The sequence below is a fragment of the Nanorana parkeri genome, unplaced genomic scaffold (assembly GCF_000935625.1).
Source record: "Nanorana parkeri isolate BGI_ZX_2015 unplaced genomic scaffold, ASM93562v1 scaffold75, whole genome shotgun sequence".
NCBI classification, from domain to species: Eukaryota; Metazoa; Chordata; class Amphibia; order Anura; family Dicroglossidae; genus Nanorana; species Nanorana parkeri.
The window spans coordinates 226,830-243,619 of record NW_017306343.1 but is presented as its reverse complement, the minus strand read 5'-3'; the positions used below and the strand labels follow the sequence as shown (position 1 = coordinate 243,619).

Sequence of the window (16,790 nt, the reverse complement as noted above, 5' to 3'; positions counted from 1 at the left end):
AGTCCTTTGATCCTTAGGTTGTTACGTCTGCCTCGATTGTCCAGGTCCTCCACTCTGCGCTGCAGGTCTCTGATTACCGAAGCTTGGTCCACATAGTTGGTGTGTAGCTTGTATACATCCTGTTTGGTGGTCTGTAAATCTTCATCTACTGCTGTTACTTTCTGCGCCAGTTGATGGAAGTCATTGCGAAGTATTTGAATTTCTGATTTGCATGTTTCCCTGACTTCATGAATAAGAAGCCGAAAATCTTTCTTCGTGGGAATATGTTTAATACATTCCCTCCAAGATGTGTACTCTGTATCTTCTGTTTCTGAGGAGGATCTTTCTACTGTAGTTTCTGCAATGTGGCGTTTAGATGGGGTCTTTTGCGCTTTTAGTTCTTTGTGTGTTGGGGTCATAGTTGTAGGGGAGCCTGGGTTTCTACCACTCACAGTAGAATTTGTGTCTTTTTGCGGAAGCACCGCTAGATGGCGATGTTCTTCCACCAACAATGTATGTTGATGCTGAGACTGTAAAGGCCTTTGCAAAGGAGGCGGCTGAGAGTCCTGGGATCGCCTGCCACTCGAGTCCCTGGATCTGGGATGCCGTTGGGGCCTAGGTACGTCTTCCAAGGGAAGGGCCCATATTTGTAAGGGAGACGTCGGGGGGGGGGGTCGGGAGAGGAATCGGCTCCTCTGGGCTTGTGGGGGAAGTGCACACATTTCCACTATGTGCAGCCGTGTCGAGTGTCTCTCCCATGCTCAAGTGAGTAGGAGAAGGCCAGAGCTCTACCTCTCTCCCCGGTCCCCAGATTTGCCTACCGTCCCCTGCGTCTCCTTCAGCCATCTGGCGATCCGGGCTGGGCTGAATGGATCCCTCCATAGGTGATGTAGGTGAGCCCGTGGAGCTGGAGGACGAGGAAGGGGACACTTCTCCCCTCTGATACGATCCACTCGGGGTGTCGGCTGGGTGGTCACCTCGTGCGTTCTGTGTACGAGGGCCCGGCGGCGCCATTTTGTTTAGGTGCCGGTCGGCAGATTTGTGGGGGTCGAAGTAGTTTTTAATGGTTGCCGGCTGATTTTGCTTTTTCCCCGTTTGTCTCATCGACTTGGGGGGTCTGCGGTGTCCATGCCTGGTCATTTTGCTCAGTGTAAAAGGCAGTTGTGTAGCTCTATGCTGTAGTTCTGGACGGAGCACTCAGGTAGCACGTCTAGCTCAGTCAGCCATCAAGCCACGCCCCACAAACAATTTTTTTAAGTCCCCCGCCCCCACATACACATTGTAAAAGCTCTTAAAGCATCACCTATGTCTAATTGTGGGTGTGGTCGTTTTCTGCTATTTCGCAGGCGCTCACAATTTTAAAGCTTGACATATTTGGTGCCTATTTACCTGACATGACCCCATCTTTTATATTTTACAAAAAATTGGGGTGATAATAAATGTTTCATAACATTTCATAGGGAAACAGTTTTTTTTTAACAAAATTTAGGGTGCTTTTTTGTTATATAGTAAAAAATAAAACCCCAGTGGTGATTAAATACCACCAAAAGAAAACTCTATCTGTCCCCAAAAAATGGTATAAAATTTGCTTCAGTACAGCGTTGCGTGACTGAATAAACGTCAGTCAAAGTACTGCAGCGCTAAATACTGACACATGGCCTGGCCACGAACGCGGTGTAAACACCATGGTCTTCAAGTGGTTATAGTACCAGGTGGACCTGAATAGATCTTCATTAAGTTATTTATTTTGTATTTCCCCAGATTTGCCTACCGTCCCCTGCGTCTCCTTCAGCCATCTGGCGATCCGGGCTGGGCTGAATGGATCCCTCCATAGGTGATGTAGGTGAGCCCGTGGAGCTGGAGGACGAGGAAGGGGACACTTCTCCCCTCTGATACGATCCACTCGGGGTGTCGGCTGGGTGGTCACCTCGTGCGTTCTGTGTACGAGGGCCCGGCGGCGCCATTTTGTTTAGGTGCCGGTCGGCAGATTTGTGGGGGTCGAAGTAGTTTTTAATGGTTGCCGGCTGATTTTGCTTTTTCCCCGTTTGTCTCATCGACTTGGGGGGTCTGCGGTGTCCATGCCTGGTCATTTTGCTCAGTGTAAAAGGCAGTTGTGTAGCTCTATGCTGTAGTTCTGGACGGAGCACTCAGGTAGCACGTCTAGCTCAGTCAGCCATCAAGCCACGCCCCACAAACAATTTTTTTAAGTCCCCCGCCCCCACATACACATTGTAAAAGCTCTTAAAGCATCACCTATGTCTAATTGTGGGTGTGGTCGTTTTCTGCTATTTCGCAGGCGCTCACAATTTTAAAGCTTGACATATTTGGTGCCTATTTACCTGACATGACCCCATCTTTTATATTTTACAAAAAATTGGGGTGATAATAAATGTTTCATAACATTTCATAGGGAAACAGTTTTTTTTTAACAAAATTTAGGGTGCTTTTTTGTTATATAGTAAAAAATAAAACCCCAGTGGTGATTAAATACCACCAAAAGAAAACTCTATCTGTCCCCAAAAAATGGTATAAAATTTGCTTCAGTACAGCGTTGCGTGACTGAATAAACGTCAGTCAAAGTACTGCAGCGCTAAATACTGACACATGGCCTGGCCACGAACGCGGTGTAAACACCATGGTCTTCAAGTGGTTATAGTACCAGGTGGACCTGAATAGATCTTCATTAAGTTATTTATTTTGTATATCTTCTCTATCTCACAACAATCCATAAGTGGCTAACTAAAGAGCCTTGATACTTAGTTTTACAGTATTCCTCATAATGTTTTTAGGCTTAGTCTCAGGCAATAACCCTTAAGACGTCTTAAGAGCCCAATGCACAGGCACAGCCAATGAAAAGGAAGATTTGTCAAATATGTAAACATTGTAGCAGGCATATGCTGTCATATACAGTATAGTACCTCCAGCTGATGTTAAAATCGTTCCGGAGGGCTTGTCAGCAAAAGGGTTAAATTAGGAAGGCTAGGCAGACAGAATAAGTATACTTTATCTGAAAGTGCACTTATCCTTTCATTTTTTATTTTGTGAGTACCTTTAGAACACCCATATTTTGGATGCCTTCATTTTCTTTGAGTGTAGCCAGGTTTAAAATTCACTTCAGGCTGAAAAAAAGCTATAACCATGCTGGTCATGTTCCACTAAAATTACAGCAAATTCTAAAGAGTGCTGCCTACCTAAAAAAACAATATTGCAATATACCCCTTTTATATTTATAACTTTTGTGCTCTTATTTTGTCCTTAGAGCGCGCTATTTTTTTAATAAATGTATTAGAATAGATTTTCATTCTTACTAATTACATGTAACATTTAATAAAAAAAATAAAATCAAAGCCTTAAAGGAATATATTATTGACTAATATCATACTGTTGGCACTAGCAGATTAGCTGGGATCTGCAAGATTATTGTATACATTTATTGTATAGTTAAAAGATAATGACATATATGTTGCCATTAGTCGAATAACAGCCTCTAAGAAAAGTCAATAATTATTCCATGAAGTAATAATACAATTCACTAAGAACAGTGATGTAATAAGTTAAACCTTAAATCCATTTCTTCTCTTTAAAATCAGAATAAAGTTATGAATAATTAATATGGTCCACAAATGATAGAAATATTAAATTATATTTCCTTTAAGGTATACACTTTTCTGAGTCATTTAAAGAAGAATTAAAAGAAAATTTCAAATAAATGGTGGTTCAAATTCAGTATTTGCTTTGTTAAAAAGAGTTTTGTTTTTATCTGATCTTTGTCATGGGAATATACCACATGTACATTACTGTTCCAAAAGCTCTGCAAAAACATGAAATTAAAAAAATAAAGATTTGTAAGTATATGTCAGCTTTGCCTTCTGTATGCAGTACTTTACTTTTAAGTTTCAGAAAACCAGTGACAGACATTTAGGAGAAGGCCTTTAAGCATCAAGGACAACATTAATTTTCACTGTAAGCACCAGTATTTACCACATTTTGCTCCATAAATAACTTTAATTCACAAATATTTTTTGTCACATGACCTTTGAAGTCTACACGGGCAACAGAGAGGAAGTAGCAGGTTGCCCTCATCAATGTTGTGGAGTTAGGGACTACATGTTCCATTAAGCAATGTTGCAGATTACTGGTGGGGGTGGTGGACATGTGTTACTGGGTAGGTTTTGGAGAGAACTCAACATCAATAACCACTTCAGAACTACAGGACTGTCAAGGACACTCTGTCCACAATGCTAGATGTCATGCAGCCAGAAGAAAAGAAGTGACCATTTAGCAAACTGCAAAATTACAAGCTTTCTTTGAGACCAGGAAGGAGCATTTTAGGACAACATAACGTCCATTATTGCTGGTAAGGAAGAAAAAAATAGCGTTCAACTTTAACTTCCCCTAATAACTAATGCTTAGTCTACCAAATGGAACTGCAGTCATAGAAGTTATAAGACATCTAGGTTTTAACATTAATCATATAATATGCTATTACCATTATATAAGTTGTATATAAGTTAAACAGCGTTGTTAGCAGCAAGTTCTCTATAATGTATAAAAAATAGATAAGAGTAATGGCAAATAGTAGTTTGACCATAAAAGTAGGCATCCATATTCATGATTGTCTTTTACATAATAGGCAGTTGAAAATGTCTCAATAAAAAAAAAACAGTCAAATGCAGCATCTAAAGTATGTATACTGAAAATAAACGCTTCTGTATCCCTTGCTGAACTGTACTCACAGCAGATGTTAAGTGCATTTCTTTTAAAGCAATGTTTTGTGTAATCCCAAATTTGCTTGTTTCAGTAACTTCATCATAACACAATATACTTAGACATGATTTTCTAAGTGTTAAATATTTACAAGTCCAGCAAAAGTAACCACTCTGTTGTGGAGTAAAAGTAGTATATTCACATTTGAAATGCTTAATATTGATCCACATATTTTCTTATGAACAGATCATGAAAATGTAAACACAAGATTCTGTTAGTTCCAGTTATCCGATCTTATCTCCATTTAGGTTAAAGTGTCAATACTACTTTTAATTCTTCTATTAATTCTCTGTAAAGTATATTGCTAAAAATACACATTTTGCAATATATTTTGTATCCACCAAAAAACTGTTGTAAATGTAAAGATTGTAATAGGGATCTATGTCGGAGGCCAACACATTGATTACTCAGCAATTCTTGGAAATGGTTACACACACTTATTATGAAGTTGATCTAAAGGTCAGGGAACAAATATCCCATAATAACATTGTAGACTGTTTCTGCTACTTCTCTACTTCTATTCTAATTTTGAGATAAACACTCTTGTGTTTAAAGATACTTTTTCTTTGCCTTATTATGATGAACTTCGGTTTGCTATTATTTGGACTATTTGTACAGTACATGTTACAAAATAAAGAGAGGATATCTAGTACAAACTAGCACCATTGAGAAAGCTGTCAAGTTATTGTTCAAACTGTGGAATTATGTACTATACATGAAAAAAAAAACTTCTCAGTGTGAACAGTGGACTTGTTTCCTTTTTTAATTACTGTATATTGAAAGTGTTTTCCTTTGCTGGGAAAACATATGCAAAACAATTTGGTGAAAACATGAAAAAGAAAGATAAGTTCCATTTGTAGAAAACAGTCCAAACAGGATGTAATAATTCCAAAGCAGGTAAAAGTAGCCCACTGGTGTGCTAAAATATTGGACAGTCTGCCCCCCCTAATACCTCTTACAGATAATAATAGCATAGCATCACTTAAAGGTTTTTAACAGAAAGTTGCTGTCTAATTGGGTTGTTCATATCTTTTATACAAAAAACGACAAACAGCGCTCTCGGGAGGGGGCCCTGAATGAACAGTGTGCTGCCCTTAGAAACAGGAGGAGGACCTGTGCAGGCTAAAATGGAAAGCACACAAGGACGCAAAACTTGAGGGTGGTTATGACATAAATCTGGACCAATGTGCAAAAAAAAACAAAACTATTAATGAATGTGCACTTACGTTTGAATGAAGGAACCAGAAGAGGGGCAGCCCTTGAGGAGGATCGGAAGTTCCAAGATCAGTATTCTAGTCTCGTGGCTGATGCGCTGTCAGGGCTTGCCTGTCACAGCTGGAGATTGCAGGGCTGAGCACCAAAGGGTGAGGAAGGGTAGTGTGAAGACACCGTCCGTGTTGCTTCTGTGTGGACGGGAGTCCGAGCGGTGAGGGCTGGACGCTCGGTCTGGCTGAGTGGTACTCGAACGGACTAAACATCTGTCATGCAGCTCACAAGACAGTGTTTAGTTCAGGAAGCGGTCCTGTCCCTAGGTGTCTGGTTGTAGCGGCGTGTAAAACGTCTGGCGGTAGTGTATGGGAGAGAACTGTTAAAAAAGGCTGTAGAGACCAGCGGGTGGTAGGACTGAAGTTAAAAGGGCTCAATGAGCCCTTTTAACAGGCTTAGGTGGGAACAAATTTTGCTCCCATCAAAGCGCCGCACTTCTGGAATAGAACAGGCCATCAAACATGAAGTAGTTGTGATTGAGCAGAAAATATACGGCATCACTAATAATTTTTTTAGGATCTGAGGAGCCATATGTGTAATTATCAAAGTGGTGTTTAAGAGCTTCCATACCTGAAGCATGGGGAAGGCTCGAATAGAGAGAAGTAACATCACAGATATGCCATCTATTTTCTCTAACCCATTCCATTCCCTCTAAACTTTGGATAAGATATTTAGTATCTCATGCATAACTAGGCAAAATCTTAACCAGAGGTTGTCATAGAGTATCCATCCAATGTCATCGAGTGGCTCCAAGTGTATTTGATGAGGAAACATAGGAAGCAATTTTATTCTTAGTCCATGTATGTTAGCGATTTTGTCAAATCACCTTCTCCAATGGCATCACTCTCTTACTGCCCAAATCATTAAGGTGTCACTCTGTTACCACTCCTCTGCTAGTAATCAAGATTATCCAGCAACTCAGATAGCAGAGAAGTGACATCCATAGGGAAGCTAACAGTTTATTTATTTTTTTATTTTTAAGATGGCAGCTCTGCCATCTTAAACTGGCAGAGCTGCCAGTTTAATATGGTCCTAAGTGCACACATATCTTCCAGATAGTGACAGAAGGTGTTTTGTGCAATCTCACAACTGACTGACTAAACATAGCTATAAATCAGAGGGTAGGAGCACATGCCTCATAAGTGGTCATAGGAGTTGGAGGGTAAAGTATGGAAGAGAGGTTATAAAATTAGGGGGTATAATTACAAGAGGTTATAGGCTGGGTGTGTAGGGTGCATGGGGAGTCATAGGGGTTGGAGGTGTACATAGAAGTGGAGAAATTATGAGGTTGAGGGCCAGGGGGTCTGTCTTAGACCTTGCTCTTGGGCCCATCAGTTAATCAGATTTCAGGTAGCATTAAACATTTCTATTGCTAATTGTGAGTTGTTTCATCATGGGTGTATCCCTACCTTTGGTGAAGTATTCCATATGTGAATAGACATGTAATACCCTTATCAGATGGTGATCAATGTCTTAGCAAATCTGTATGTGTAAGAAAACTTTACTACTGCTTTCAGAAAAATTCAGATACGATCAGTATCTTTATATTCATTTTGGAAGCCTTTCAGTGAAAAAAATCTGAATAACTCCAACTACTAAAATCTACATTTTAGTTTAGAGGTTTCACCTTGATTAGCTTTCAGTGTAGAAATATTTGCCCTTTAGACAAAATACATAAAAATTGCAAAATGAATGAGCATTTTGCATTATTTATAATTTACAAGGTCTCGGTACTGTTTAAAGGTAAAAAAGGCACATTACAAATAACACTAACAAATAAAAATGGATAGTTATAAATATTCTCATTGCCACAATAAATATTTCAGTACTTAAAAAATAAATAATAACAATTTGAGCTGGGCATAATACATGACAAAACTGACAAGAGTTGTATTTGTATGTAAGCAAATCTCTAGTTTTACCTCTTGTCTTAGTAAAACTCGGAAGAAAAAACACAGATTTTAAGGAAAATATTCTTTATGAAAGATATTTTCATTTAAAATATATGATAATGGGGAAAAATATAAAGTCTTTTTATTGTTTACCTCCTTGGGGAAATTTTATATTAGGTACAAATATTTATCTGGCTTTTTCTTAAGTTATATTGTTAAATTGTTATTTTGTTAACATCTATTGGATCCCTAACTATAATGAAATATTTCATACATTGCAAGGCATCAGTGATCCTAGGACAAAGTTCATATTAGAAGACGATTGCTCTTGGATACAATGAAAATCTATACAGTGGTTACCGTTATATCAAAGATAGAACTTGTTTGATGTCTATATTTAACCTATATAAACAGTTCTATCCTCAAGATATCATAGTGCTAGTGAAAATCAAAAAGAAAGCCAATATATTTAGCAAAAGATCCCTAAGGTATAAATTGATGGATGTTTTCTCAATGTTGGAAAATCCATTAAGCATCAAAAATTATCCGTATAGGAGATTTTGACTGCACTACTATATAGTGTTGTTTTGTTGGGTAGTTTATGCTGTACTGCTAGGATTCAAATAGCATTTTCGGTAATGCCCAATTGGTTATAAATAGTGGGGGGAAAAGGGTGTGTGCCACTTTATGGTGAAGTTATAGATGCATTTTCCACAGTTTCATTCACCTGGATAATTTGTAATATTTTCTTTGAATACACCATATTTATTTAGGAAACACGATGAAGCACTATGATTATGGCTTAAATTCCTTCTCTCTTTCTTTGTTGCTCCAGTTTGGCAGTTGCTGTCTTGCAAAAATGCCACTTTTGTCCAAAATTATGTCAATTGGCTGGCAAATAACGAAATTGCTTACAAATCTCTGTTTTTGGAAATGGCCCTGCCTTATTAGTACTAGCTGTGAATCATTTGCACACAACATTAATACACTAATTTTAATGATAAAGAAATAGTAGATTGAATTAGCAGTAATAAAAAAGAAAAGTAAAAAAAGACATAATAACATTTAAGAGAATACATAACATAAACATTGCAAAAAAACAATTATAAAATGTATAAAACTGTTGCTGGAAATTATCCAATGTCTGCACACTGTGAGGCTGATTTTACTAATGCAGTTGAGAATCATCACACAATAAATTATTATCCAATTGTGTGCAGGTGAGATAAGTAAAAAGGAATTTGCTTTTCACTTGATTTGAATTGAATGTGTATATATATATATATATACATACACACATCCAACTACCGCATTACTGATATGACCTGCTGCATTTACAAAATAAATAGTTGCAAATAAGTATAAAAACTGCATGCCTTATGCCAAAATATTTATTTATGCCCATGTTATTTGTACTGGATCCATTTTTTATACTGTACTTTTACATAAGGTTTATTTATTTAGGCTTAGTCAGTATATATAAAACATACTGAAGAAACAAATGTACTTTAGGTATTACGCTGGCTCAGTCTTAAAATGAGAATATTGTATGCAAATGCTGTTTAATATGATAATCTAATTCAAATTAAGTGTATTACAAATTATAGCACACTGACACAAGATATTTTTTATGCCATAATGAAAAGTTCCTACCAAGGTAAAGCTATATTCTCTGAAATAATGGCTGAGTCAATTAAATGTATCGACACTGTATGAATGGTATGTACACTTTAAGAGCAAGGTCATTAGGTGCTTTTTGACTCTTTTTGTTTTCTTTAAACATATTTGTAGTTTGTCAAATATATGTTATACTTTGACATTAAACTACTGTAGCATTCAAATTAGTTTGACACATTCTAAGTGTCAATTCAGGGCAATCCAGGGCAATCCAGGGCATCTTATTTTAATAAGTAGCGGGAACATATATAAAAAGTATCCACTTGCACTTGCTGAGTTAGTGCATCTTTTGAACACATCCCTTGGAAAAATTAGTATGGGTCTCAGCTTAAAGTGAACCTTTAGTCAAAATGTGTTCTCCTGGTACCTTGCCCACCTGGATAAATCCATAAAGAGTAGCATAAGCTCTAACATGCCTTTCTTGGCTGTACAAACCTCTGTTCTGGTCTTTCACAGTTCCAGGTTACATGAAAAAATACACTGTTTAGCTGGCCATACACCTTACAACTATCTGCAGATTTTCTGTGGTCAGATAGAAAAGGTGCAACAGATTCCTCAATCTACACTTAACTGTGTGGATGGAGTAATCTCCACCTGGGCCAAGCTTCCGTAATCTTGCTGGTCGGCCCCGCTGGCTCTCAAAACACCTGCACAATGCCTGCATCCAATCAGATTGTTCAGGTATTTTGACAGCCAGTGGGGCCAACTAGCAAGATACTGAAGCTTGGCCCAGTGGGAGATTCCTTCATCCACAAAGCTTACCATAGATAGAGGAATCTGTTGCACTTTTTCCATCTGACCACAGAAAATCTGCAGATAATTGTAAGGTGTATGGGCACCTTTTGACTTCCCCTTTAATTACCCCTAAAGATCACATGGCTAAATGCATAGACCATCTTCAGATCACAGAGAATGACTTCTGTGTTTATTCTATTCTATTCTATTTAGGCATAGCATGTTCATTCATTCTTATGCTAATCAGCATGTGCTTGCTGCTAAGCCATACACAATGTCATTGTGCATCATTCAATTATCAGAAGTGCACCAACATTAACGCGCCTTGTGCCACTAGAACCATACCATCAACTGTGAATTATCACAAAATACAAATGAGAGTAATGTTGCAGTTTACATAAATATACTAACTTATATCTCTTTGCATTTTACAGCTTCATCTACGAAGACGACGTATGTCAGCTATAGTAATCATGCAACCTGAACCAAGAATCTTTTCACCACAATACTGAACACCAAATTTTACCAAGATGTTTTCCATTCTACGGTTTAAACTATTTCAGAAGTTCAAATAAACAAAAAGGACATGATGTATGGAAAATGCCTGAATTTATTTTTTGAATATGAAAGTGTCAAAGTATTTTAAACAAAAGCACATGAAAGATAAAGATATACTATTGTGCACTAAAAGTGGTATCAGAATAAATGCTAACATTTACAGATGAAACTGCATTTTATGGAAGAAAAAAAAATCTGCCATATGTTACACCATAATTGTACTTTTTTGTGACTTGTGAGAAACTTCATTCCTGTCTTCTCTTGTTCTCTCTGTATAGGAGATGAGTTTGTGCATTGTATTGGCTGATTGACATGAAGCCCTGGGTTGTGTTTAATAAATGCAATGGTTTACGCATGCACATTTTTTTATACAAAAGGTATTTCTAATAATAAAGGAATGTTTTGCAAATGGTGAGATTTGTTTTCTTGCAGTGTTAAACATTTTCATTTAAAATACTGTGACTTCACATGCACTTGAATATATTTACTAAATGTACCTAAGCCCCAAGTGTAATATCAGCACACAACATCTAAAGGGCAAGTTTACTCAAAGCCATTTTCAATAGCTTTAATTCACCTAAAAGTTACTTAAAGCTGAACTCTGAGCAAATATACAATATACAAATGGATGCAGCTCTTCAATCATTAATACATTACTAAATGTATTTTTTAATGCAAGTAGTGTAAGTACCTGAATGTAAACTGGTATCAGCCTCTGGCAGTCACTGTATAGCAGGCCTGAAGTGTAAGAGAAGGCAGCAGCACAAAGAGCCAATCATATGACAGGAAGCATTTGATAGGAAGAGAAACCAGAGTGACAGAGACATCTAATGGCAGAAAAAAAATGCTTCAGGGAAATCTCTGAAATGAGCTGAATATTGCCCAAAGGCTGGTTTTGTTATGTTATCTTCTTTTGGCTATTCATTTTTTATCTAACTCTTTTTGGTTGGAGTTCTGCTTTACATTTCTCGGAGGTTATGGTGGTGAGACCTGTGCAACCAAATTCTAAGCTCTGAACAGCAGAATGAAATATATTTTATTTTATGAAGAATACAACATTAGAAATGGGAGCACTCAAAGGTTGGAGGAAACACCCAAAACATCAATAGACAACAATAAGACCAAACACTATCACAAGGAGGCCTCACTGCTGGATTCCTTAACATATATAGTGTACAAAGCCACCTATAGCTGAAATACCATTTTAGGAAGGACAGACCTTTAAATATGTTGCTGTCTTTTTTTAATTTCCTTTATTGACTGGACACCATTTGGGTTAATTCGGTAATGGGGAAAGGGTCGGGGATGTTGAGGTGGTAGAGTATCTGCTCTAAAGGTCTAAAAAGACTTTGTATTTAAGGACTTTTCAGTACAATTGTAAATATATGCTATATATACTTACAGGCTGCCTGCCGTATTTCTAGAGCTAGATCTTTGACAACATTGATAACAAGATGGGGTGGACTTATACAAAAGGGTAAGATTAGTAATGTGTATCTAAGGCAGCAGTGCCTCTAAAATTAGCCTTGTATATTTATACTCCATTACAAAGGCCTTAAGCAAATTATACATTCATAATGTAGCTACATAAAAGTGTAAGGATAGCTAGAGACCGATAATCATTTCCTATGCAAAATGAGTAAAATTTGTACTCACTATACACATGACCTGTATTCCAATCCCCTTCATTAGATTGATGTTTCTGTAAAATCTGCAGTGCATTGAAATAATAAAAGGCAAATGAACATACTGGGCATATTGCTTAACCCAATGACCCCCCTTTTTGTTGCATGCAAAAAAATGTTCTATTGCTGAGACACATGGGGTGTTTAAAAAAAGCCAATGTGCTGCCCAGGAGAGAAACACTGCTTTTTCCTTTTTTTTTCTTTATTCTGACACGGAGCCGTGTCAGAATAGAAAAAAAAACAAAAACATTTTGCCCATAGGAATGCATTGCTAGATTCCTATTGGCTATTTCAATTTGCAATAGCCAATAGTAAACTAGCATTGTATCGGCCCTGTGCTGAAGGACCTAATGGAGAACTGCAGTAGAGGGCGGGTGCAATGCTAGTTTACTATTGGCTATTACGTGTCAGAATAAAGAAAAAAAACAAAAAGCAGTGTTTTTCTCCTGGGCGGCCGGGAGCGGGAGAGTTTGCTGTCTGGAGATCAGTGTCCCTGGTTAGCTGGTAACCAGGGACCCTGATCTCTCTGCAAGTGGCTGGAGCCAGCCGTAAGATCACGGCTGGCTCCGCCCAGCTGTCAGAAGCAGGCTGACGGCCGGCCAAAGGCCGGCCGCTCGGCCAGTAAGGGCTGCTGTACGGACTATTCACAATATTCACAATAGCCCGCACAGCTCCCGAACTTAGTCGAGCGGCTCAGTCGAGCCGAACGCATATGCATCGGCTCAGCTGAGCCGCGCTGAAAGCTGAAGTTGGCCGAGCGGGGTCCTGAACCGAAGGGGTCATGGGACCGAAGCTAGCCAAAGGATCGGCCGAAGCTACGGCTAGATCCTTCGGCTGCTTCGTGAATAGACCCCATAGTATTTTCTAGTGTTGTGATGCTGTCAGGAATTAGTTTTGCAGAGGATGTTACACAGTGAGTAATTGTTTAAGCACTGTGGAACATTTTAAATTTGTAAACTCTTAGGAATTTTCTGGATTTCTGCATGAATGGCAACTTACAAGTGATCGCCTGCCCATGCAAGTTATAAAAAATAAATAGCATACATAAAATTTTCCAATGCCATATTTTATTGAACAAACAGTTTTAACACATAAAGTAATTGATGGAAAATGTATGCAAATGCTAAATAGATATTTATTAAGAGGGATTTTGACCCATTCTAGTATACATTTTTTCTTTGCATGTCAATTTGAATAGCTGACTTCTAAGTATGCTAAGGCATTTTAAAGGGTTCAAAATCAGTACTCTGAGATAGAAATTCTAAAAAAAACCCTGAATTTTCCCATTTAAGCCACTGTGTTTTGGATCATTGTCATGTTGATAGACTCAACTTTTTTCAGTTTTAGTTTTCCAGATAAAACCTGAATTAACCAGTCCTTTAATGAATCTTAGCTATGCTAGAGGCATAAAAGCACCCCCTACGATACAACATCCATCATGCTTAACTGTAGGGATGAGTTTTTATTGTGTTGTGTTTGCTTTCCTTAAATGAAATGCTGTTCACTTCAATGTTCAACTCATCTGTGCCCAGAGCATCCCTTTTGTTCTGTGGACCAAGACCGTTGGTGCTCAGTAAACTTGAAATAGGCAGATATGTTTTTCTTTCCTTTTCTGCAGTGTCTAATGTTTGACCATAATGCAGTTCAATAGAATTCTGTTATAAAGAGTGTAAAACCATAATTGTGTGTTTTTTTTATCTTTAGCAACATAGATCAAACCCATGCCTGATTTGGTTGGAATGCAAGACTTTTGGACAGGAATATCTTTCTTCAATTTCCTCCTTTTCCCAATATTATTATTCTAGAGGTTGCCCATGAATAACTTTGATTTGATATAAACATAATAACAAAATGGGGAAAGGAGAAGCGCCTCAAATAACAATAAAGTGGATAAAAAACTCCTGGGTTCCAGCGTCAATCTATAATAAGCAAGGTTCCCCGAAAAAAACGGAATCCCAAAGTAGGAGCTGTCTATAATAATCAAACAGGTAATGATAATGTAACAAATTTTAATGAGAATTTTGCCCTTGAAAATGAATGTTTAAACCGATGATCGGTTTACTAGTTGTTCAAGTACACCTGAACTTCATTAAGCTCTGATCCAGGAGCTATATGACTCACCTCTGCAAGATGTCCACCACACGTGCCTCTGAGGAAGCCCGGTGTGCAGGGGTGAAACGTTAGGGTTAAACGTGTATACAGCCCTCCCTTTGTGCCCATGATTTTACTCTGCAGACTCTGCTGGATATACGGAATCCCTTCGGGGACACTGATGGCAAAGCAAACCAACCAAATCATGGTGGATCTGACAGTACTACCTTTACTCTGAATACTATCTGCTCACTTTTCTTTGGCTAAATCCATGCTGACTGGACCCATTAAGAGAAAGCTACACTCCTCGTGGATCTTTATTCACCTGCATTCGTTAGTGCGGCCGCACATATGGAATACAACTTTCCAGCTTTACTATCAAACACAGGTCTGAATACAACTACATAGGCAGGAGCCGACTTGGAGGATCCACAGCAGACCTCGCAGCAACTATACCAACATACAGGAAAATAAAGTTGCTGAAACCGGGGACCAGCAGTCTGGGACAGCCATTGTGACCATTACCTCATGCATGCTTGAAGTCTTTTTTGTTAGGAACTGTCTTACCACCTAAACCACATCAGAAGTGAGTAATTCCTTCTTTTTCTCTTCTTTGATACTGAGTATTTGCTTGCCTAACACAGCGCTTGTGTCCAATATCAGTGACTCTTAGCGACCACCATTAACGGTCACTAGATTCTCATCTATATCAATCAACACTGGGCTACATCAGGGAGGACTTGTTTGTTATTTTAATTGATTTTAGATGTTCTTTGTCAGTAGGTGTATTTATATGTTTTTCTACTTTATTATTAATTCTCATTAAAATTTGTTACATTATCATTACCTGTTTGATTATTATAGACAGCTCCTACTTTGGGATTCCGTTTTTTTCGGGGAACCTTGCTTATTATAGATTTGATATAAACCATTGGTTTAAAAAACAAGTAGCAAAGAAAAATGTTTTGTATTGTCTTCAGGCACCTTTGTTTGAAGAAGTTTCCATTTGGAAGCTTTCTGTGGTATTCTTCATTGTTCATACTTTGTAGAAACAGTAGAAATAACAGTTTTGTTGCTGTTTATAGTGCAACAACACATGATGCAATTATAGATCTTTGGCAGGTAGATTATTGATGCCCAGCTGCTTTCTAACATGTAAGGATACTTAAAACTGACAAAAACGCTATCTGAAATTACATTTGCAGCAACAAAAAGCACGACTGATACTCTAGAGTTTTTGAAAGGCTTAACTATTACTAAACTACCTCCTCAATACTAATGGAAAAAGTAAAGGTAATATGGTGGAAAATAAGAAGGGAACAGGAAGTAGGAACTAATACTGGGCATCATAAAGGAAAATGCACTGTACAGAAATGTTCTTGACCAAAACAACAAATAATCATTCTCCCGAAGAGACCTTTTGCTAGCTAAAGGGTGAGCATTCAAAGGTAGGGAAAGGAGTCTAGCTTAATTCGTCCCGACGCGTTTCGCCAATGGCTTCTTCAGGGGATCAGTGTATATGTTGATCTAGCAATAAAAAGAGCAACATTGCACAGTACATAGCTCCTAGAACATTCATTATATTGTAAATCCCCACATGAATAGACACCCCCATCGAAGGTGACCACCTGGCACTTCACCAGGCACATGAAGTGCCCGGAGAGGACCGATGTTAAGAGGACCGAGAAGACTAAGCTGACCTGCTTCACCAGCTTCTCTCTGGTTTCTGTGCCGGAGAGTGACAGAAGATTGCGGAAGTTATGTAATACACATCACTTCCTGCATTCCGAAGAGGAGGAGGAGATCAAACTGAGATTTTGGGACCTCGGGGCCATACAGAAAGGAGTGCCTGGGAATCACAGTGGAAGCCCAGCCAACGCCACTGGGGAAAGGCTCTTATTGTAAGATTGTGTAATCTAGGGACATGGTTCCTACACAGCTTCACATGGGGACTAACCTTCCAGATGTATAATTCAAAGTGTATATATTGTCTGGGCCTTGATGAGATCTATTTTAGTAATCATGCAATATGATGTATATATGTGAGGGAGTTATCTCCATGGGGACTAACCTTCCAGATGTATGATTCAAAGTATATATGTTGTTCCTTAGTTCATTAGAATCGGCCAAATAAACAAAT

The 16,790-nt window shown here is 38.3% G+C and overlaps 1 protein-coding gene across 1 annotated transcript in view; it reads left to right on the top strand.

The window, feature by feature from the left end:
* The window catches only part of LOC108804841 (metabotropic glutamate receptor 8-like), a 786,696-nt gene extending 775,874 nt beyond the window's left edge, over positions 1–10,822 (top strand). The window contains exon 11 of the mRNA XM_018576745.1: positions 10,751–10,822. Coding sequence (XP_018432247.1) covers positions 10,751–10,800 — 50 coding nt within the window. The 3' untranslated portion in view covers positions 10,801–10,822. The remainder of the gene's footprint in view (positions 1–10,750) is intronic.
* Positions 10,823–16,790: the final 5,968 nt, after the last annotated feature.